This window comes from Pteropus medius, unplaced genomic scaffold, assembly GCF_902729225.1.
Source record: "Pteropus medius unplaced genomic scaffold, Ma_sr-lr_union100, whole genome shotgun sequence".
Taxonomy (NCBI): Eukaryota; Metazoa; Chordata; class Mammalia; order Chiroptera; family Pteropodidae; genus Pteropus; species Pteropus medius.
The window spans coordinates 14921613-14943674 of NW_024349796.1; the positions used below are offsets into that span (position 1 = coordinate 14921613).

General features: G+C 54.8%; 1 protein-coding gene and 1 long non-coding RNA gene across 2 annotated transcripts in view; one reads left to right on the top strand and one right to left on the bottom strand.

Annotated features, from left to right (window-relative positions):
* HLX (H2.0 like homeobox) overlaps positions 1 to 2250 on the top strand; it is a 5467-nt gene extending 3217 nt beyond the window's left edge. The window contains exon 4 of the mRNA XM_039883429.1: positions 1396 to 2250. Coding sequence (XP_039739363.1) covers positions 1396 to 1887 — 492 coding nt within the window. The 3' untranslated portion in view covers positions 1888 to 2250. The remainder of the gene's footprint in view (positions 1 to 1395) is intronic.
* Positions 2251 to 7644: 5394 nt separating this feature from the next.
* Positions 7645 to 10883, bottom strand: LOC120619203 (uncharacterized). The gene is made up of 2 exons (XR_005657403.1): positions 10130 to 10883; positions 7645 to 9446 (listed from the first exon to the last, which is right to left on the bottom strand). It is a non-coding gene; the product is annotated as an uncharacterized LOC120619203 (long non-coding RNA).
* Between the last annotated feature and the right edge of the window lie 11179 nt (positions 10884 to 22062).

Sequence of the window (22062 nt, forward strand, 5' to 3'; positions counted from 1 at the left end):
AAAGCATCATTTCAAACGGAATCACTTTGCCCCTGCAGGGCCAGGAGTCCGCTTGGAGCGGCCACGGCCCGATTTTCTAACGGCAAAACTCAAGAAAAATCTCCAGTGGGGACAGTGAGAGAGAGAGAAAGAAAAAAGAGTTTCTTAGACGTCTTAAGGACATTTCAGCAGATTCTGGGGTTTGGCATATTGGATATATTTTTTTTTTTTTTTAAATAGCAAATCTAATGTACCCGAATTCAATTTCTGAAATCCATTTTTTCCTTTTCTCAAATTCAAGAACCGGAGGTTGGTTGGTTTGCTTGCTTGTTTTTTGTTTTTTGTTTTGTTTTGTTTTTAGTTTTTAAACTACAAGTCACAGTCCCGCCACTCCCCACAGCCGTGGCGGCCCTTGCTCCCAGGGCGCCACGTGTTCTGAGCAGGGCAGAAGCCAGAGGCGGGCCCTTTCCCGTAGCCCCTTTAGGTGCACGCACTGCTGTCTCCGTGTCTCCCTGTCCTCCATTTCTCAACTCCCCTCCCAGCACACGCTGGAAGGGCCCAGCCGCTCTCCACCAGCTGCGGATGTTATTTTTAAAAGGGAAGCTGGAACTCGTGTGAACGCATTGAGTCCCCAGGGAACGGTGTATATTAATATAGATTCTCCGCCCCATCCTCGCCCCCTCCCTCCACTTCGCACAGGTTTAATTCCAGCATTTTCTGAGCCTGTGGTCGGATTAGCTTATCCTGCGCAGGGGCTGGGGCTGGGTCCTTATCAGCCTCCGCGTACACACGTGCCAAGGAAATGCTCTTCCACTGACGGCCCAGAGGTGCCCCGATCCCACTGGGATTAACTCTTTGAACCGCCTGCGCCTCTGTGCTTCCCATGGTTCCTCCTTAAAAGGAATTACTTTTGTAGGGACTTGCGGACAGTGGCCGTAGAAGAGGGGCCAGCTTAGCAGGAATTCTTAACCTTGGTTCACCAAACTCTCGACATTGTGTGCAAGATCTTGGGGATATGTGCGTTTTTCTGGGCCACGGGTCCATAATTTTAATCAGATTCTCGGGAGGGTCCTGACTCTAGCGAGGTTAGGGAAGCATGGATTTAGAGTTGACATTTGCAGGCAAAGTGCAAGAATCTACCGTTCCAACAAGCATCCAAGTTATTTCGGGTGAGGTCTGGAGGACCCCCTTTTGAGAAACTGGCCTAGTGTGTTCCTGGCGAGGACCCCTGGCCACCTCCTTGTTTCCCTGGGGAGCCCCTCAGCCCCTGCTCCTAGCACAGGGCCAGGCCCGTGGCAGAGGTGGCCCGTTGGGACGATCTGTGGTGTTTTCCTGTCTTTCCGGTGGCTCCCGGCCGCACGCCAGCCGGATCGTGTCTCATCTAGGTGTCCCTGCTTGTCTCCCCGTGCGGCGCAGGTGAAGGTGTGGTTCCAGAACCGGCGGATGAAGTGGCGGCACTCCAAGGAGGCCCAGGCCCAGAAGGACAAAGACAAGGAGGCGGGCGAGAAGCTGGCAGGCGCAGTGCGGGCTGCGGACGGTGAGCAGGAGGAGCGGAGCCTCAGCCGCTCAGAGGGCGAGGCCGAGAGCGACAGCAGCGACTCCGAGTCCCTGGACATGGCCCCCAGCGACACGGAGCGGACTGAGGGGTCTCTGAACCAAACCACGGTCATCAAGGCTTCGGCCACCAGCAGCGGTGGCAGCAGCGGCTGTGGAGGTGGTGGTGGTTTTAGCTTCGGCAGCCTCGGGGGCAGCGCCACCACCGGGGGCAGCGCCACCACCGCGGGCAGCGCCAGCAGCCTCGGCGGCGGAGGCGGCAGCGCCCCGGAGTTGCTCCCCGAGCCCCAGCCCGCCCTCGACAGCGCACCGAAGAGCCCGGAGCCTGCCCAGCCGCCGCTCGGGGGCCTATAGACTGGACGAGGGTGGAGGGGCTTCCGGGCCCCGGGGTGCAGACGCCCAGCCTTCCAGCGTGGCCAGATCTTGTGCCTACTCTATGGTGGCGCTGGGGACAGAGCCGGACGCAGCAGCGGAGCCTCCTTCCCCACGATGGCATCTCGCCCCCTCGCTGGCCGCCAGGTGCAGCCCACACTGCACAGAGCCCAGGGGAGCCGCAGCGGCCGCCAACGGAAGCTTCTCCCAGATACGAGCAGCTCACACCGAGCTCACGCGGTGACTCCAGGGACTCAGCAGCTCCTCCTGCCCTAGGGGTCGCCAAGACTGCACTTAGGACGCCACAGACTTGTAAATAAAATGTTTACTACGGTTTGTAAAGGCCGCTTGGCTGGCTGGGGCGTTTGGGTAGTGATGTTAAGGGTCTCGGTCCCGCCTGAGCTCCGCGGTGCTGCGTGTCGCTGAGCTGGGCACCAGAGTTTTTTGGGGGGGTGGGGTATGCTATAAGCTCAGAGCCACCTTGCTGCAGAGATTAGCGTTGGGGCTCAGCGGTTTGTTCCGCCATATCAGAGGTGTCAGTAGCCCGTAGTCCAAGCCAACGCCACCGAAGGCGAGCTGGGCATCCCTGAGTGTGGCCTGAGCAGAGCTGGCCATAGAATCTGTTAGGCCCATGGGGCAGATGGCTGCCCAACTGTGACTCGGTACACGATGAGTTTGCAATGAGTGTGCACGCTGGCCTTTCGGGGATCCACAGGGTGCAGAGTCAGGGTGGAGAAGCCCGTGGCTACAGCCCAGCTCACAAGGTGGCTGCTCGGCGCCGGGCCTGGAGCGGTGAGGCCCTTCCGGTGCAACTGGTCCCCACGTGGATATGGCACGTAGCATCCTGGAGAGAAGGACAGGCAGACCACAGGGGTTAGGGCTGGGAGGCCTGGCCTGAGATGGCTTTAACGATGCCAAGCTAATTGCACAGCAGCAGGTGACTTGTTCAAGGTCACACCAAGGTGAGGCCCCAAACCAGACCTGGGATCTCCTGGCTCACCGGTGGCCGGCGATGGGTCTCCGAAACCGCAGCCCCCACCCCAACTCCCACGCTCACAGTCTTCCTTCAAAACTGGGCCACGGCAGGACCGGGTTGAGCTCTCTTCCCCGCCAAAGCTGCTGCAATTCGAGGGGCACTGTCCCTAACACACTGCAGCTGGAAGCCAGCAAACCTCCACGCTGCTACGGGGACAGGCCATTCGACATTTTCCCGAAAAGGTGAAGATTCAAACCTTTCTCCAAGACCTGTCTTCCCAGCTCTCTTTCCCTCAAAACTACAGTGTCGAGTTCGTAAAATGTTCTTTTGGAAGATTTTACAAATAGGCATTGCTGACAACCCTGGTCGCCTGGGTCTATTAGGCACCGCGCTTGGGGGAGGGCTCAAGGCCTCTGAGGGACCAACCACCCACGCGGGGCAGCTGGTCCTCCGGAGGACACAGCCTGGAGAGGGGTTCTTAGGCCACGCTCAGTGAGCCTAGGACAAACCCCAGGCCCCTGGCGGGAGTGAGAAGGCTCTCGGGCCTGGCTCAGCTTCTTCCCCCATCTGATCTATTTGCTTGAATGCATTCAAAAACCATCCTAGATTTACCAGCCAAGGGGCAAAGTAGAGGCCCCAGATTTAGCCTTCTCCTGGGGGAGGGGGCGGGCGGGCATCAGACAGGTGGGCAGATCCCAGAGCACAGCCCAGGGGTGCAAGGCTGACCATTTCCCACGTCTGTCAACCTCCCAATCTCCCAGATCAAACTGAATCCCTAGAGGAATGTGCGGGGGTGGGGGGAGGGGAGAGGGAACACCAGGGTGGTCTCCGCAGGAAAGGTGGAGACCCCAGGAGGGACCTCCAGTTAAAAGGGAACGTGAGCCAGCTGCTACCCCTAAATGTGCCGCAAGAGGGGTGGGCAGCCTCCCCACCTGCGTGGGTTCCAGCCCCAAGCCCGGGTGGTTACTTCGTGCCTTCCACAGGCTCCGCTCCGCCAACTGCAGGATTTTCTCTGTACCCTAAATTCGCTTTTATTACTGAGATCCGTCTCCTCCGCCCCTCCTCCAAATATTAAAGTTCTGGAACCAGGACTTCCCAAGAACATCAAATTTGGAGGCACTCGAATCCAGTCCCGGCGTTAAGAAGAACGCGACAGCACGTGTAGCTAGTTGAGGAGCCGGGCTGGGGAGGTGAGCCGGGGAGAGGTTGGTGCTTTGTGCTCACAGCAGCCACGCTGCTCTTCGCGAGGCCCGGAGGTACCCCCCACCCCGAACCCCTGTCGCCTTCCCCCGCCTGGGCCTGGCTTTGCAAAAGTGACGGCAATCATCGCCAGGAACAGTAATGAGTGATTTCAGGTACAATTAGGCCTTCACGTCGGCCAGGTTCATCCAGACCAGGGGGCGCGGCGGAGCTGGGAGGATGAGGAAGAAGTGAGCGGGGCGGCGGGCACCTGCGGGCAGGGGCCGGGGAGCTGCGGGAGGGTTCGTGGGCCGCGCTCGCCCCTCCGCCACCGCCCACCTTTCGTTCCTGACACTTTCCCATGGGAACTGCCCGGGGCCCCGAGTTCTTGCGCATTCTCATCGCCACCGAGCACGCAAGGCCCGGAGAGTTCATTCGGAAGAAGAGCGGTCGCGGGACCGCGCGGGCCGCTCCAGGCGGGCCGGGCGCGCGGGGAGCAAAGCGGCGTTTCGGGCCAGGCCGCCTCGAACCTTCCCGGTGGCGTTCGGTACTAGCAGGAGCGGCGGGGGCCGCTGGACGTTCTTGAAGCAGGAGCGGGAGGTCTCGGGCGCGGAGAGGGGCCGCGGGGCCGGGGCTTGGAGGGGCCGGGTGGGCGCGGGCCTCGGAGCCCGGCGAAGGCGCGACGCGCGCCCCGCGGGCCTCTCCGTTTTCTGAAAGCAGTGACAGCGTTTCGGTTCCGAGCGGGGCTCGGCCTCGCCAGCTGCAGCAGCCCCAGCCCTCCCGGCGCCGGGCCGGGCCCTGCGAGCGAGGTTACCCGGGCGCAATCGGAGGGACGGCCACCCGCGCGCGTCGCGCCGGGAAGGGAGGGAGTGGCGAGTCTAACACCCCGGCCCCATCGGGTGCACAGGCGCGCGCGCGTGCACACACGCACACACACACGCACGCGCGCACACACACACGCACACGCGTGCACACACACACACGCACACACACATTTACACATCGAACGCACACGCACACGCACGGAACGCAGACTCAGACACACGAGGGACCGTCTGCTGGAGATTGCAGCTTCTCGTGGACACCACGCAAGTAAAGCTCCCCGTTCTCCACTTGGCAGAGCCGAGTGAGGAGTCCCCCACCGCCTCGCTCTGCGGGGGTGCGGGGGTGGGGCGCTCGTCTCTGTAGTTCCCTTCGCCAGGCTTCGCCCACCGAACCCCTAGAGCTGGCGCCGCGTTCTCCGGGTGTCCCGCCTCAGCCGAGAGCCCGCAAGGACCTAGGCGCCTGGAGTTGTTAGGAGCGAGTTGCGGTCGCTGCCCGGTCCCTACCGAGGCCAAAGCTGTCCGGCCGTCCACGGGAGGCTGTGGCCCGCAACCAGCCAAGGACATCGCTCCTCGTCCTCCCCGCCCCAACCCTGAAAGTCTTGGTGTGTATGGTGGGAGGGGGGGGTAGTTACTCAGACTCCGGTTGTCACAAATCCCTCTGCTCCCCCCAGCTCCCTCAGAGGGGACCAGTGGCTCTGGGATCTTTCCTGATGCTGCTCCTTCTAACGAGGGTCCGAAGTGGGGTGTCGGCAGGGGTTCTGCACAGTTCTGCAGCTGGTGAGCTATGAGTGCCTGGCCCACCAGTCTCTCTGGTTCTAGACACAAGAGGCCATCGTCACTGGAAGGTGACCCCAGGTTTCCCCACCCGGGTGGGCGCTCAACAGCAGCAGCCTCAGCCTCCGGAAGCTTTGGGGTCTCAAGGGCCTCGAAAGAAACAGGACCTGCAATGGGGGAGGGGGGATTTTCTGGAGCGTTCAGACTGGAGCTTTAACCTGTTCCTGGATATGACCCCACCTCCTCTCAAGCACATGCGACCTCAAACAGACTCCATTTGTGGGATGGGCTGGGGAGCTCTGGAGCAGAAATGGGGAAGAGAAGCTGGAGGCTGAGATGCAGACACTTCTCCTGTTCGGTCTGCGCCCTCCCCCCGCCCCGTCTTTAAGGAGCTTCCTCCTCCTTTAAGAAGAAAGGACAGGACAGAGGGACTCAACTCGGCCCTCCCTACACCACATGATGACTAATTTAAAGATGGCAGAGACACGCAGGGTCCTCCGTTCCCCCTTCTTTAGCCCCTGGGGAAGGGGGTTGCATGCTCTGCTCCGTGGTTTTTGTGAAGACGCAGCTATTGTTCGGGAGGCCTTTAACTGCACGTCTTGGGGCTGGTGGAGGAGATCCAACCGGATCTACTACTCACACCCACCTCTGGCTCACAGCGTCCCCTTCAAGACTGTGACGAGAGTGGCTTGGGTCCCAAAGTCACACGAGCGGCCTTCGGCTCACTCACCTGGATATGAAAACCTGCAGCACGCGCTCCCTGCAGCAGCCACTCTGGCATTTCCCACCGCGTACTACGCAGGCGGGTGCACTTTCCAAGGACTTGTCTCCATCCCCACCTGGATTCTAACGAAGCAAAGAAGCAAAGCTCTGCCTGGACTGGCCCCGGACATCTCCCCTTCCCTCCCCCCGCCCGCAATCACTGGCCCGTGCGTCCCTTAGCTGCCCTGTCCTCCGTCACTTTAGGAATGAAGGATAGATGTCCAGGCAGCTGTGATTTCTCCTGACTCCTTCATTTCAGAGTTGAGGCAACAGAGGTTAGGAGCCTTGACAGTTCCCCGAGGTCCCCTGGGGAGTGAGTGCCAGGAGCTGGGTGGAGTTAGTTCCTCTCACAGTGAGAAAGGAGAGGGTGTCTCTCCCTGACCCCGCTGACCTCCTGAAGTTTGAATCCAATTATCCAAGCTCAGTGGCTTTTTCACAAGAGCATAAGAGGCTCCAGTTGGCCTGCTCCCCTTCCCCTCCGTGGTTTCTGAGGAGTGTCCCTCCGAGAGTCGCAAGCCTAGGTCTCTCCTAGGTTGTCACCCACCCTTCGGGCTGTGCTGCCTCTGTAGCAAGTTTAGCTTTGCTAATAGTGTTTAGGGTCCCGGCCATACCCTGCTCACAGGACATGGCACCATCCTTGGTGCTTTTCTGCTTCTTTCGGTTGTCACTGATATTTAGGATTCTGAGCAGAACACAGGGTTTGAGGCCTGATGGTGCCTGCGGGTTCTTCTCTCTCATCTGCCCCAGCCAGGGCAGTCCATGGGGTGCGACAGACAGGGAACAGGAGACCGGGAAGATGGCAGCGGGCATTTCAACAGTGGGCCACATCCCAGAGCTGGTGGCTTCAATGACCCCAATGACTGTCTCGGGGGAACATATGGGAACCCAAACTAGCCCAAGAAGCATTCATCCATCCATCCATCCATTCATTCATTCATTCATTCATTCATTCACCAATTACTAACCTTGAGACCTTGGGAAATTTAACCCTGTGGCTTTAGTTTCTTCACCTGTATAATAGAAAATAACGGAAGTTCCTTCACTTATAAATTACTGTGAGGATTAATTGCATTAACAAATGTGAGATGAGAACGGTGGGTGACATACAATCGGTGCCACAGGCTTGGATGTCATTGTATTCCTTCACCCATCCTTTTATTTACTGCACTATTTGTTGAGATTCTTGTTAGTACGCATGCAGTTGTGGGGAAAAAGAAAGAAAAATAATGCAAGACAATCTTTATTCTCCAGGAAATTAAATCCTTAAATCCTCATGATGGAGGCTCATGAATGCCATTCAGTGTGCCCAGGGAAACCGTTTATGGAATAGCTCACGGTGTTTGAATGGGCTGCCAGGTGGTGACAGGGGTTGCCACGCTCATCCACTGTCTCCGTGAGACACCCACTGGCACTTCTTCCTCTTGGTACTCCTGGCACTGGTCCTGGCACCCTGTGTACAATGCTGGCGGGTATGGCTGCGAGTTTTCCTTGGGAGCTGGAAGGGAAAGAACCTGGAATTTTCTGACACTTCATGTTTGCGGGAAGTTTCATCAAAGGTCTGGGGTCCAAGGAGGGAAAAATATGTGCCCCTCTGTTGAAGTCCTTTTGGGACAAATGGCACTTCGGGCGTTTTATTAAGTTCTTAACTGATGGCGCAGAGGGAGGACCTTCAAAACGGAAACAGGACAGCAGCTGTCCCTTTGCTGGGGAAAGGCACCCTCGGCTTCTGGAGGTCAGGTCCGGGCTCTGCTGCGTGACCGGAGCAATCCCAGCACCTAGCACGGCGCTCAGAACCTCAGAACGAGGAAGGTGCCTCAAGGAGTGTTTACGAATAAACGAACAGCGATTGCTGTGGCCCTTGTGGTTATTTATAGTCTCAGCGAATCCGCAGGAACAATAGGATCGCGTGGTTAGCACTGTAAACGCAGGAGGAAGCTGAGCAACGAGGCACGGAGCTATCCATGGACTTGGAAGCCCCACGTAACCAGGCTGAGGAGACGCAGGGGTCTGGATCTAAGGCCATCACCGAGCAGCAAGAGAGCGTTCACAAGCTGCGCGACCCCGGCGGAGGGAACCTCGGTTGGGCTCCTTCATCTGCAGTGTCGCGCGCAGCCAGGCAGCAACGGCCTCATCTGTAGGTCGAGTGACTCGTCCACGGTCATGCAGCCAAGCGGTCAACATAAGAGCCAGGACTGAAACCAGAAGCTTTCTGTGCATCCTTGGGTCTCACCTCCGCCCTGGCGCGCGTCTCTGCGCACAGGGGCGGACAGTGCCGAGCAGGAGAGAATCGGCGGCGAGTTGGCCTCGTGCGTCCTCACCTCGCCTTCCCCTTCTGCGGCGCAAACACGTCGCTTTATTTCTTGGAGTTTCGGAGCTGCCCTCACCCCCAACTCGCCTCGAGCGATTTCCGGGTCAACAGATTCCAGCCTCACTTTGATTTGTCAGGGCCGTTTATTTTCGTTGCCGAAATGGGGTGAAATGGGGTGAAGTGGGCACGCAGGGCAGTTCCCGGCACGTGGTGGGCGCTCCAGAGAGGAGCGAACGAATGGGCGAATGAACGAATGAACTCATGAGTGAACGGGATTCTTTGTCTCGCGATGTGCGCGGACATCGGTTGAAGCATCCTGCCGTTTCCCCGCATCCCTGGATGGAGAGAGAATCTCAGATCTCGAAGCCCCATGCCTTAGGGGATCACCTGGCTCCCCGGATTGGTTCACCACTCTACTGGATCTGATGGAGAATTCTGTGTCCTCTGTCTTCTAGAATCCCCAGCTCGACAAATGAGCACCTGTCCAAGGTCAACACCTGCCCTTAGGCCTCCACGTCATCCGAGGTGGTCCCCTCCAGAGCCAGGAACAACGATGGGCAGCCCTGGGGGATGGCGCCTAAAAGCCTGGCTCGGGTCCTCCGCAGCCATCTGCGGAGCCAGATCCCTTCTTCCAGCCTCGTTCCAGCTCAAGCCGCCTGTGCCGACCTCTGTCCTGGGTGGCGGGCACAGTTTTGTGGTTGAACAACTGGGTGAAACGCTAGAAAGGAAAGGAATCGAATTAAAGACTCCGTCTGTGACACATAATTTTAAAATTAAATGTCGGCTGTACGAAATTTCCCATTTCCTTCCGGCCGGTCTTCTCTCTTGCTTGTCCTTGCTTCCGGCAGCCCAACCTCTTCCCTTTTGTTGTTTGTCACTCAGGATTTTAAGAGGAGCTAGGCCAGGGCTGGCTTGGTTCTGGGATGACCACCACGGAGGTCCTGGGGCTTGGGAATGTCCTTGGCTCTGGGTGTGTGATTTGAGAGGAGGTGGACTCCAGTCTGCTCCAGAGGTGGTGGACTCCAGCCTCCACTCTGAACCCAAGTGCAACGAAAGGCCGGGATATATTTTGAGCGTTAACAACCGAAGGCCAGCATAATTAAAAAAAAAAAAAGAAAGAAGAAGAAGAAAGAAAGAAAGAAAGACCTGCAAAGCCACCATCCTGCTCAGGGGCATTGCTCAGGAGTTAGGGTGATGCGCCTGTGATACTCACGTCACCACAGGCTCAGCGTCATCCATCAACACACACACACACACACACACACCTTAAGAGCCCCTCCCACGGGCTGGGCGGGTTCTGGGCTGGGGACCATCAGTGGCTGGGGCTGGAGCCATCTGGAAGTGCCTTGAGGTGCGTGCTCCCAGCCCCAAAGCTTTAGCAATGGACCCTTTCTCTCCCACCTCCTTCCTCCTCCGGTTTGGTTTTTCCGCCGCAGAGGAATGGCGGTCAGGGGGACGCATCCAGCCTTCTGAGTCCTCTCCAGCTCCACCATGTGCCCAGAACCCTCGAGGCAGTTCAGTGTCCCCTCCACATAGGTTAGGGGAGCGTGTCTGATACAGAGCGGTCGCAGGCACTGGCAAACAGGAGGCGCCCAGTCCTGGGAGTTGTTATTAAGCTATCACCACTGCTCCTGTCGTCACACTGCGAATTTCTTCTGGCCGGGGACGCGGGGGACGCGTCTTGACTGCGGTTTGAAATCACCCAAGGTGGCTTCGTGCAGGCGAAAATGCAGGAAATCGTTTCCCACTTTTTAAGCAAGAACTGAAAGTCTCGTGTCTCATTTAACCTTCACAGCCACGCTGGGCGGGACGGCGTGGTCCCTCCTGGCTCCCAGATGCCCACTTTGAGAAGCGGAGGCTGAATCATTCCACCCAGGTACACGCCTGCCGAGGGCGTGGCCCAGCCTCCGGCTCCAAACCCCACGTTTCTCGCTCCAGCTGCGATTCTCTCTTCAGAGACAAATTTCAAAGAAAAGCTTTGCTGTCTTTGAGAATTGCTCGGATCGTTATTGCAAATACCCGCTTTCCGTTGTGAGTGTAGACGCAACCACAGAGAAATCTGTTAAGAACCATCTTGCGGCGCCTGCAGGGAAAGCGCATTCCGCGCGCGCGTGGCGCGGGCTACGGGGCTGACCACGGCGTGAAGTGGGGGGCCCACAACACAAACATCTTTCAGCGAGTGGGCGCCACGCGCGCTTCCTGGCTCCTTCCACGTCGAGATGGAAAGATCGAGTAGTCGGAAGCCACAGACTCTTTGCTCCTTTCCCCTGCCATGCTCCCCTGGCCTCCTCCAGGCCCGGCCTCTCCCCGGCTGCGCGCGCTGCCCGCACCTTAGCCTCCCACGCAGGAGCCGGGAGCCTTCGGCAGGCTGTGACCTGGGTGTCGTCGCTGCTCTGGTGCCCGTGCAGGGGCAGGACCGCGATGCGCCGGGCCGGGAGCCGCTGCCGGTACCAGCGGCGCTTTGCCGGGGGCCGCATTACCAGCCCGAGGGGAGCCGGGCGCCGGGGACGGCGGCGGACCTCGGCCTCTGAGCGCCGCGCCGGGTGGGCGGGCGCAGGAAATTGATGGTCTGTGTACACTTTCTGGCTCCAGAGCCCCGCGCGCCAGATCGAGGGGGCCCCGCGCGCCCGAAGCCGCGAGCTGGGGCCGCAGGCGCCGCGGCCACGGATGGTGCCCACGAGTCTCTGCTTTGTGCTGCGCTAAGGCCAGAAAAATGCCCGGGAGGCGCGGCTGAAAACGAAAGTCGGGGCGGGCAGGGGATGAGCCCGGGGGACCCGCGAGTCTGTACCCGCGGTTTGGAGTCGCGCGTCTCGGGCGCCGGGGGCGGGATGGGGGGTGCATTCCAGGCCCCGCATAAGGCTGCACGGCCCCGAGCGCGGACAGGTCCCGGGTCCCGAGTGACCCCTGCACTGCTTCTTCCCGTTGTCGCTTCGAGGTCTGGAGTCGGTCCTCGGACCTTGGGGCCCAGACTTCATTCCGCTGGTCGCATCGGCCGGTGGCAGGTAAAAGGGCCCATCAAAAAGCCGGCGAAAGAGAATTCCTTGGGCTTTGCGTCCGGGAGGAGGCGAGAAGGTGGTCGGGGAGTGAGGCCGGGTCAGGTGACCCAGCGAAGGTCAAGACTAGAGGTCCGAGTGCTCGTGCCGAGTTCCCGCCTGGTTAACACGAAGCGTGTGCACAGTGTCTCAGGCCAGGCCACAGCGGCTTACGAGAGCCGCGAGTTAAGCCGGGCAGCCAGAGTGAGGCAGGTCCCTTCACCCCGTCACCAGGACTGGGGAGCTGGACCAGGGGACGCCCGGCTTAGCCCTAAGGCAGCTTCACTAATAATACTGGCCCCACTTTTCAGTGTGTGTGTTCTAAGTTGTCCTGTGTCTGTCTGTCTATGTTCCAGGCGCTGTTCTAAAAACTTTACATATTTTAAATCTTTTGTTTTTTTGCCAAATTCCAGTTAGGCGATGACTCCATTTTGCAGATGAGTAAACTGTGACAAAGAAAGCGTAATTAACTGGCCGAAGTACACACAGTCAGTGGAGGTGGGAATAAGTTCCGCCTGTGTCTCCAGGCAGGATGTAAATCATCTCTTGTTGCAATGAAGCACCATATCTCCAGGATATAGAGTCGTGCAGGTGAGAGGCCGAATTCCCGCGGAAAGCTAGGTTGGTTTACCCACTTAGTCCTTCTTGGGAGGGGCCGCTGAGAGCTGCGGCCCATCGGGGTCAGGCAGCGGGTGGTCATGTCCATAAATCCCAGCCACTTAGCAGCTACCCCCGGGGAGTGTTAATTGTGCTGGGCAGTGGAAATGGCGAGTCTCTGACACTGGTCTCTCCCCCTCTGCTTTTTTTTGATTTACTGCTCTGTCTCTGGATCCCCAGGCTTGGTTAAAACGCATGTTCGGAGGCACAAGGCCGCTCCTTAGGCAGGAGGCGCGGTGCTGGCCAGCTTCTCTCCAAAGACGTCTAATTCTCCTTGTTGGTGACTTTACGTTGTTGCGCCTCCGAAGCGTTAGCCTCTGTGATGAGGTGCGTCCTGGGGTCTGGACGTGGCTCTGAGAGAGGCGGCAGTAAGGGAGCAGTATGAAAGAACTGAGTGAAAAATGAACCACAAGAAATAGAAGATGGAAGCCGTGAAAATAAGTGGCATTTTGAAGCATTTCTCACATTTTAAGGGGTGGGGGAGGGTGGGGTTGACACAACGGGTTTGGGGGCTGGGCCATAAATTAATAGATTTATTTCTCAATCAGGAGAAAGTCATTAAGCTATTCTTGGCTTCGTCCGTGGGAAAATAATTTCTTTGATTGAGTTGCCCCAGAAGGCCGCCCGAAGCCCTGTCTGTTCTGCCTCCAGCGGCCTCCTCTTTCCTGTCCGCTGGCGTGAGGGGAAAAGTGGTGGCCCTAGGGACAGGAGGCCCCTCCATCTTTTCCAGCATCTTGAATTTCACTTTGCTGCCTCAGAGCCTTGGAACCTCTGAAGGAAAATTCTCCCTCAGCAAGCTGGGCCACCGTGTCCCGTCTCCTTTCCTTAGGTGGCCTGCGTTGTCCAGGACAGAGTCCCTGGATCTCCTCCGCCCCGGCCTGCTAAGACTGTGGGTCTGGGAGCAATAGAAACCAAACTGTGGGGGCAGGGTGAGGCAAAGTCCTCCCAAATGGAAGAAAGAAGTCCCAGAGCCGGGTGGGCGAAGAATTGTTCCTACTTGTCAGTCCTTTAAGACGCAAAAAGTGTGGTCCTGGGACTTTTAAGGGTCTTGGAGACCCGATTTTCACAATGAAAGGTTATTGACTTTTCCACAAGTGTGCAATGGAGTGTCCCAGAGGCCACGTTAGGCATGGTGACATCGTGGCTTGACGGCCTATGAAGTGTGTGCAGATTCTGGTGTTTTAAAAAATATTTTGGTTTTGTATTTTACCACGATAAAATGCATTTCGAAAATACGTTTTGGTTTTCCATCTATACCTGTGCCGTATGGTTATTTACATTTAAATTCATTAAAAGGAAATAAAATATCGCCAGCCACACTTCTGTTGTCACTCAGCCACCTGTGGCCGGCGGCTGTCCCATGAAACGGGGCGGACACACACTATTCCCATCCTCACAGTTCTCTCGGACCCTGCACTTGCTGTCTTCATGATCCTGGACCATTTTCTTAAGTCTGAGCATCGATTCCTGCTTCTGTAAAATGGGATAATAGTTCTCGATGATACACTACGGGGAGTATAACCTTTGGGGTGAAACTGAATGGGTTTGTATCTCAGCTCAGCCCAGGTGACTTTGGGGTAGTTTCAAAACTTCTCCATGGTTCAGTCTCTTTATTAGTACATTGGAGTCATAATAATAGTAATAATAATAATATCCGCCTTATAGGGTAGTTGTGAGAATTTTAAATTAGAAAATAAGGGAAAAGCAGTTACGAACCGGTACCCAGCCCACTGGAAACTCCTATGCTCTATGTGTGTTAGATATTATTATTGTTATTACGTATACGAAGTACGAACCTTGCTGGGTGAAAATGAAGTCCCCCGCCCCTTTCACATACGTATACATATGAATACATATATCCTGTATGTAATTGTGGTAAAATACACTTAATGTGAAATTTACCACCTTAACCATTTTAAGCGTCCCGTGCAGTCGTGTTAAAATACCCAATCTCCAGAACATTTCGCCATGCAAAACTGAAATTCTGTCTCCATTAAACAACAACTCCCCATTAGTCACATTTGAAAAAAAACAAATTTATTTATTTAAACACGTTTCAAATATACAGTCCATTGGTTAGACATCTATAATCTCCATAAAACGATCCCCCCAGTTGCTCCCTCCCTCCCCCGGCCCTCCACCCAGCCATCATATTAATGCTAACTGCATTCGCTCTGCCATGCTCCCCATTCCCGTACCCAACTATCAACTACGAATTTGTACTTCTGTAACCCTTCACCCCGTTCTCCCAGTAACATTTTTTATATCGAAGTGAATTCGTCTCCAGGCTTTGGAATTTTAGCCAAAACTTTTGACTAGCTATCAACCATTCCGGTTTAGAAATCAACTAGACAGTCATTCGAAATAGCTAACTGGGTAGGAAAGGACAGCCAGAATTCTGAAATTGCAACTGGGTCCCATGCATATGCCATTTCTATGGATTTCTCCATCTTTCACCCCTTGGATCCTCCTGGCTGCCTCCTGGCTGGGATACAGCCTGCGGTTGAAGACGATGTGACAACCCCCAATCACTGCTCATCCTGGGTTAGGGTGTCATTGAAGTTTTGAAATGATGTTTTCCAGGAAGTGCCTTGAAAGTTTATGTTATAGTAGCAGATAAAGAGAAAGAAGCACAAGGTCAGTCTCTGGTTGCATCTAAAGGCGTGGTAACCGTGATCATGAGGAAAACAAAAATCAGAATATTTAGCAATCCCTTCGGTACGTGGACAGGAAGAGAGAAAATAATAGCGTCACTAAAAAGAAATACATGCTTCCTTTTGGTAGAGTTATCTCTCTCCAAGGTTTTCTATAATTTTTTTTTTATTTAAAAAAATTTTAAAATTTAATGTGGATTTTTAATCGAAAATATTAGGTAAACATAATAGGTCTGCTGTCTAGGATGCTTTGAAATGCAAGTAAAAGTAACGTCAACGATAAGATAACACAGCCCAGGAAAGGAAATGTCTTGCTTCGCAGAATTGAGAAAGTACGGTGGCGGGCTGAGTTTCACGAGTGGTTTGATCGGGGCGCTGGCTCCGTTTCCTGTGGGTTTCTCACCCTCGTACTTCGTGCTCAGCCTGGCCTCTCTCCCGGTATAGCAAGGTTCCGCTCCCATCTAGATATCCTGTACCATCAAGAATCAGAGACCGCCTGTAACCTAGCTCCCCGCCAACCCATCCCGGGAAAAAGGTCTGATGGGATTGGCTTCGTTCGCACACCCCTCGCTGCTGGGGAACAGGACACCCCATAGCACGCGCCTACATTATCTCTTCATCCCCGAGGGCCCTGGAAGGCCCCTGGCTGTGTGTGAGGGTTGTTTGGAAAGCGAACGGAGGATGGAAAGTAAGGAGGAGACACGGGAATCTGCTGTGTCTTCATTCCGGGCACGGCTAAGTTGTAATCTTATTTTTCATGCCTGGATCGCTTCCTTGGTCCTGTAGCTGTGGCGGTAGGGGCAGAGAGGACAGTGCTTGACCACGGCCGGAAAGGCATCTATACACTTGGAGACATCTCTCTGGTCTTGAGATGATGGCTACTTCCCCCCCTCATCTGTAACATTTTCTCTTTGTCAACACTTTCCATGTTGCGTTCTCACCTTACAGACGTGAACTTGTCTACTGCGTCTCGGGTGTTGGTTAAAATCCAGATTCTCACTGCTTCCGTACAAGGTTCTGTTTTGATAGGTCTTGGATGAAGTGACGACTGGCTATGTGGATGTTTAACCAAGTCTTCAGGCAGTTCCTAACATCGGTGCAGTATAAGAAGGAATAGACTAAAATCGGTGATCCTTTTTCTGTTTGCATTGGCCGCTGGGGAGCTTAGCAGGCCAATTTCCAAAAAGTGTTCAGGGCCGCGTGGCATACATTTTTGGATATTCGTGTAGGCTTTGTATTTTTTTATCCTTATTTCCCTTTTCTCCTGCATTTCCTCATCGAACTAAATCTTCTTGTACCATATATATTTTTTTGATATACTATCTTAAATTCTTTTGGAACGAGGTGCGATGCAGCAGATAGGATTCTGGCAGAAAACAGAAGCCACGCGACAGTTGGGAGACCAATTGCACCCAGATCTAAGAGGCCGGGAGCTGTATTAGTTTCTTAGGGTTATTGTCGCAAATTACTACGAATGTAGTGACTTAAGCAGCAGAGATTTATTCTCTTACGGTTCTGGAGGCCAGGAGCCCAACATGAGTCAGGTCTTGGCAGGGCTGGTTCCTTCTGGAGGCTCCCAAGGGAAAACCCATTCCTTGGCTCGTCCAGCTTCTGGTTGCTGCTGGTAGTCCTTGGCTTGTGTCCATGTCTCTCTAATCTCTGCTTTTCTGGTCACGTAGGCTTTTCCTCTGTGTCATATGTCCCTCTGCCATCCTCTTCGAAACATACTTGACGTTACATGTAGTGTCCACTCAGATCATCCAAGACAATCTCGCGTCTCGAGATCCTCCACTTAGTCACGTCTGCAAAGTCCTTATTGCCATATAAGGTAATATTTGCAGGTTCCAGAAATCAGGAACTGGGTGTCTTTGGGGGCCGTTACTCAGTGTCCTACCTGAGAAATTGCCTTGCTGGAGCCTGGAGCTGGGGAAGAGAAGGCACCTAGGCGTGGCTGTGGGCGGAGGGCACAGCCACTGTCAGAATGGTGTCCCCAGACTCATGCAGAGGGAGCAGGAGAAAGAACTGCCCTGACCTCTTCTTCTCAGCCCTCTGCCCCTGCACCCCACCAGGCAGGGGAAGAGAGGAGACCCACAGATGCCAGGCTCCCGGGTACAGAGCAGGACAGAGCAGGGATTGGATCTGGGGGACAACCAGCACGCAGGTGCATAGAAACCCCGGACCACTGCCGAGCTGTGGGCATGATTGGAGTCCCCATCTCTGAGTCACGTCTCAGGGGAGCGCACTGTGCTCAGCCGCAGACACAGGCTGCAGCGTTTTGTGGAGTCCTTGGCCTGGGCCCTTCCAGGTAAGAGGAGTTAGTCTGAGACGTCTGAGGCTGAGTTTCAGTCTAGATTTTGGATTTCTCTTTGTTATCCCCAGCGCTGTAGTTTAAGGTGGAAAAGGGCTGTTTGGTTGACATGAAAGGGACCGAGCAGGAATCAGATCCTGGGCCTGCAGGACACCACGCTCTGAAGTCAGCCCCGGTCCATTCTCTCCTCTAGAAGGTTCCAGCCCCAGGAAATTAAGTTGCATATCTCGTCTTCAGGAGCCCCACGCCGTTCTGGGGTTGTGCAGTGGAATGCGATCCCGTGCAGACCGGAGCTCCGTCTCCACCTAGACATTTAAGACCGAGCTTGGATCCGCAGGGCCGGGGGTCCGGCCTGCGTCGGGTGAGTGAGCCCGAGGGGCCGCAGCTGAGCGTCCGCACCGGCACCAGCCCACAGTCTCCCGGCTTCTCTTCCCCTTCGCCGCTTCCTACGGGATGGTACCCCCTTCCCTTCCTCGGAGGCCCACCCGCCCATTGTGCCCACAGCCATCAATGCAGCCCCTCCTCCCCTCCTCCACGCCTCTCCTAGTGGAGGCTCAAGCAGCCCTTCCTGGCTAACCCCCCGGGATTGGTATCAGGTGTTTTGGGGAGCTCCCTTGTACAAATTCCGAGAGCTGACTGATGTGATTGATAATTCAGAGATCTCTGAGCAGTTTGAATGACCCATTTCTTGTTTGAGAATGAGGATTTGGTTCTGAGCACTGATGCGCCGCCGCCGCCGCCGCCGCTTCCTTCCTTCCTCCTTCCTTCCTTTTTTTTCAAAAGGACAAATGTTCCGTAGTACGGACATTTAATTGTCTTTGTGGCGTAGCTTGGTTGAACTTTTCCAAATGCCATCACTCAGAAAGGGGTTCACAGTTGGTAATCTATACAAATGTGCTGCTTGTATCTTTCTCTTAAAAATTTCTCCAGGGCTTAGATGCAAACCTACCATAATCATTACAATAACCCACGAAAAGAGACATTGGTCTGTCACAGTGGAAAGCGATTTCTTTTTACTGAGAATTCTTTAAAATGTCTTGTTTGGACAGACGTGGCCATCCTTTAGTGGGTAACTTAAGTAAGTTCCTTAAAGTCAGGCAATTAGGTTAATGAGACAATCGGCCTTTTGAAGTTGGATGGCAGCAGGGTTGAGCTCAGCGCTCCGCAAGGAGGCACTCAATCAATTCGGTGTAAAAGGTTGAGAGACACAGTTCCCTCCTACAGTTTCAAGGAAAGATCATGCACACATGGATTTAGCTCCGAGCATGAAAATGAGATGCCGGGGCCCTTGAAGGCCTTCTCCGAACCACCAACAGCTGCTCTAGCCATCATGGGAAAGATGACAGGCCCGGACTGGGCCCTTCGTGGGGGCCAGAAACTCTTGGGGGAGCAGCCCCAGCCCCTGACACAACAGAACCGTGGACGCATGGAACGTCCCACACCGAAGCAGATGGAACCGCTGATAAATGAGGCGGAATGGTGGCGGTCCCTGCAGTGAGAGCCAGCTGGATTTACTGAGGGCGGCTCCGTGCAGGGGCCATGTCAGGCCGCCTTTAGATGTTGATCAGAGGCATTCACATGTTCTGCCTTCAAAGGAAGGTGTCAAATGTCTAACTGAAATACCCCTCCCACTTACTCTGACATGGGGGGAGTCGGGGATGAATGACTCAGGGCGAATCAGTAGGAGAGAGTTAGGCGTGGCTACACCAGTGGTCACAGGGCTGAAGTAATTATATCTACTCGGTCTCTGGGGCAGGGCCCAGGCAAGGCCGTGGCCCATGTTCGAAGCCAACATCTGGAGCTGGGGGCTTGGGGGGTCATGAAGGATGTGGGTACAGCGTGAGGAACTCGGGCGACAGCAGCCAGCTCCTGCCAAATCCTCTCATTGCCATACCACACATGGCCGTTTGGAACAAAAACCAGCAGAATCGCACAATGATATCACTGGCTCTCGCAAGAGATGAGTGATCTGACAGTTTGGGAGGTCTCCAGGCAGAAATGGACCACCTAGGCACACGTAGCCGACGGGAAGGGCGGGCCCTACGGAGAGGAAAATATTGGTGATTTTATGAAGAAACAAGGTTGGTTTGGAACTCCGCTGCCAGGAGGGGCCACGGTTCTGGGACCAGCTCCGCTGAGGCACCCTCCTGCCTCTGTCGCTGCCTGCGACCTTCCACACACTGCAAAATGGCAGAATAGCTTCTCCCTTCTGGGAGGGGGCATCGCGCACCGTCCAGACTTGGGGAGATAGAATCCTTTTCTCCACGATGCTGATATGAGGGGGAAGTGGGTAGGGACACGGGAAAAGCCCTGCATTCGGGATGTTTCTGGGGCACTGCCACAGACCGCGCTGGGGTTTCTGCCTGGGGGGCTTGGGGTGCTCTCTGCTGCTGCCACTGGGCAGTGATGATGAAGGCAGCTGCCTCGGGGGAGGAAGCGGTTACTTTAGGGACCGGTTCTGGAAAGGCCTGGGGCCACGCACAAGTAGTTGACTGACGATGCCTGCCCTCAGGGCGAGCCCTTCCCTCCCGAGTTCCTTTATTTCTAGGTTGCTCAGAGCTGCTTGGGCGAGGGCTTCCGACATTCTATCCACTTCACCTTAAGTCTTTGTTGAGAACCTCAGCGGGCCAGACACTACTACGCTCGGCGCTGGGGAAACGGCCATGAACGAGAGACACATTTGCGCGGAATGTGTTTCTGCCTCCGTGGAACTTAGAGCCAAAGAGAGATGCAGACGAGAGGACGAGAAATTGCGAGGCGTTGTAAGAAGACGCGCCGAGAGGATGACTGGGCGCCGGGTGGCATCGGAGAAGGCTTTTTGGAAGAAGCTGCGTCTCAAATGGGACTCTCAGGGTTTTTCAGGCAGCAGGAGAAAGAGTCTTCAAAGATCTCGAAGAATGAGAAGGCACAGCACAACCCAGAACGCTTGTGGCCAGAGTGCAGAGCAGAGTGGAGGGCCAGGTTAGGGACCGTGCTGCATGCATAATGCCGCCTCTGCTGCCCACAGGCCGGGAAGCTGACCTTACAGTCATGTATGTAGCTTCTTCCAGCCACCGAGTTAGGAATTGTGGGGCCACCAAGATGGGAGACACAGGACTGCTGTCTCCAAGAGGCTCCCTCTGCCTGTGACCTCTGTGCCTAAGGAGAAGCACGTTTCTACCCTTCCCTGAGGCTCTTTGTCACCATAGCCTTCCCTGGCTGCTTCCAGCACCTTCTCCCACGAAAGCAATTCCTGATCAAAGTTAGAGGTGCTGTGCCTGAGCACTGTCAGCGGGCCGTCCCGGGACAGGTGCTGTGTAGCGGGGTGACCTACACCCAATTATCCCCGTTCTCTCTTATTTTCCACAGTGATCAAAGGGCCTAAAGAGTTAACAGGCTGGGCTGGGTTACAGTCTCCAGTTGACGTTATTTGTCACCCTGAGACCTCTAGGACCTTTCTCTTTTGCTTCCAAGCTTCCTCCCTAACTTCGCATAGGAAATTCTTCTTCCTTCTTGTCGATCCGCCCACATCCTTTTTTTCTCCTTACCTATCAAAGTGAGCTGTGCCTCTTCCAGGAAGTTCTCCCTGATTCATTCTAATCAGTGTCCTGGCATCTCCGGTGTAGTCTATCTCATATGTGATTGATGACTTTTAAATATGTGATTTTCCGTCGTTTCTGGATTTCGGTTTTACAGTGTCCTGAGTCGAGGTGGTATTTTCACCTTTGCTCCTGCTTGTGCAGTTTTGAGACCTGTACACCAGGTGGTGATAGTTTCCACGGGCTGGGGCGACGCATTCTGAATAATTTGCAGAGGAGGAAAATGGTGAGGGAGAACTAGTTTTTAATCGAGTGCCTATTATGTGCCAGACCTTTGTCCCATCGCTAATTTCATCATAAGAGGTCATCTGTGTGAAGGAGATATTATTATTTTCACTTTCCAGTTAAGGAAACTAAATTTTGGGAGCGTTGAAGTAACTTCCCCAAACATCTACCATTCTTCATGATGAAGCTGAAATCGGTATCTGGGTCTGAGCTCTCCAGGTTTGTGTCTAAGGTGAAATATTATTAAACAATAATGAAATTAACTATGATTTCAAAGTAACTGTTCTAAAAACACCTCTGGAATAATTTGGTAGCTTCCTCACTAATTCGTGTATTTAAAAATCCAGGATATTTGTAGACGGGCAAAAAACCGCCTTGGACAATTTTTCTCGCCACCTTTCCCCACCTTGGTCACTGGCAATTTAGGTTTTTGGATGACTTGTCAGGACTTCTAGGAAGGCTTTTACGTGCTACTGAGACTCAGAGAGGATTGGGGGAGGGTCCAATCCAGCTCGTAATTCAGGAGTTAATGTTCTATGATTTAAGGGGTCAGAGATAGTGAGAGGCTTGTGGGCTGGGATGGGAAGGAGGGGTGTTCCAAATCTTTGGGGTGAACCTAGGATTAGCATTCAATAAGAGGGAAGAAATCCCTTAGTCTCCAAGGGGAGAGATTCTAGGAGGCTGGGCAGAGACAAGGCTGACATAGGTCGACCTTTGCTCTCAGAGTTGCATAGGAGTCATTTGACTTCCACCTCGGGGTCCAGCAGGTTGCGAAAGGCCACCGTATCCGTCTGTAGAATGGGCCTTTCCAGCCGCAGCTGTGCTCGGTGTCTGGGGCAGAGGAAGGAAGGGTGGGTAGATCTAGGACAGGGAGGTGAGA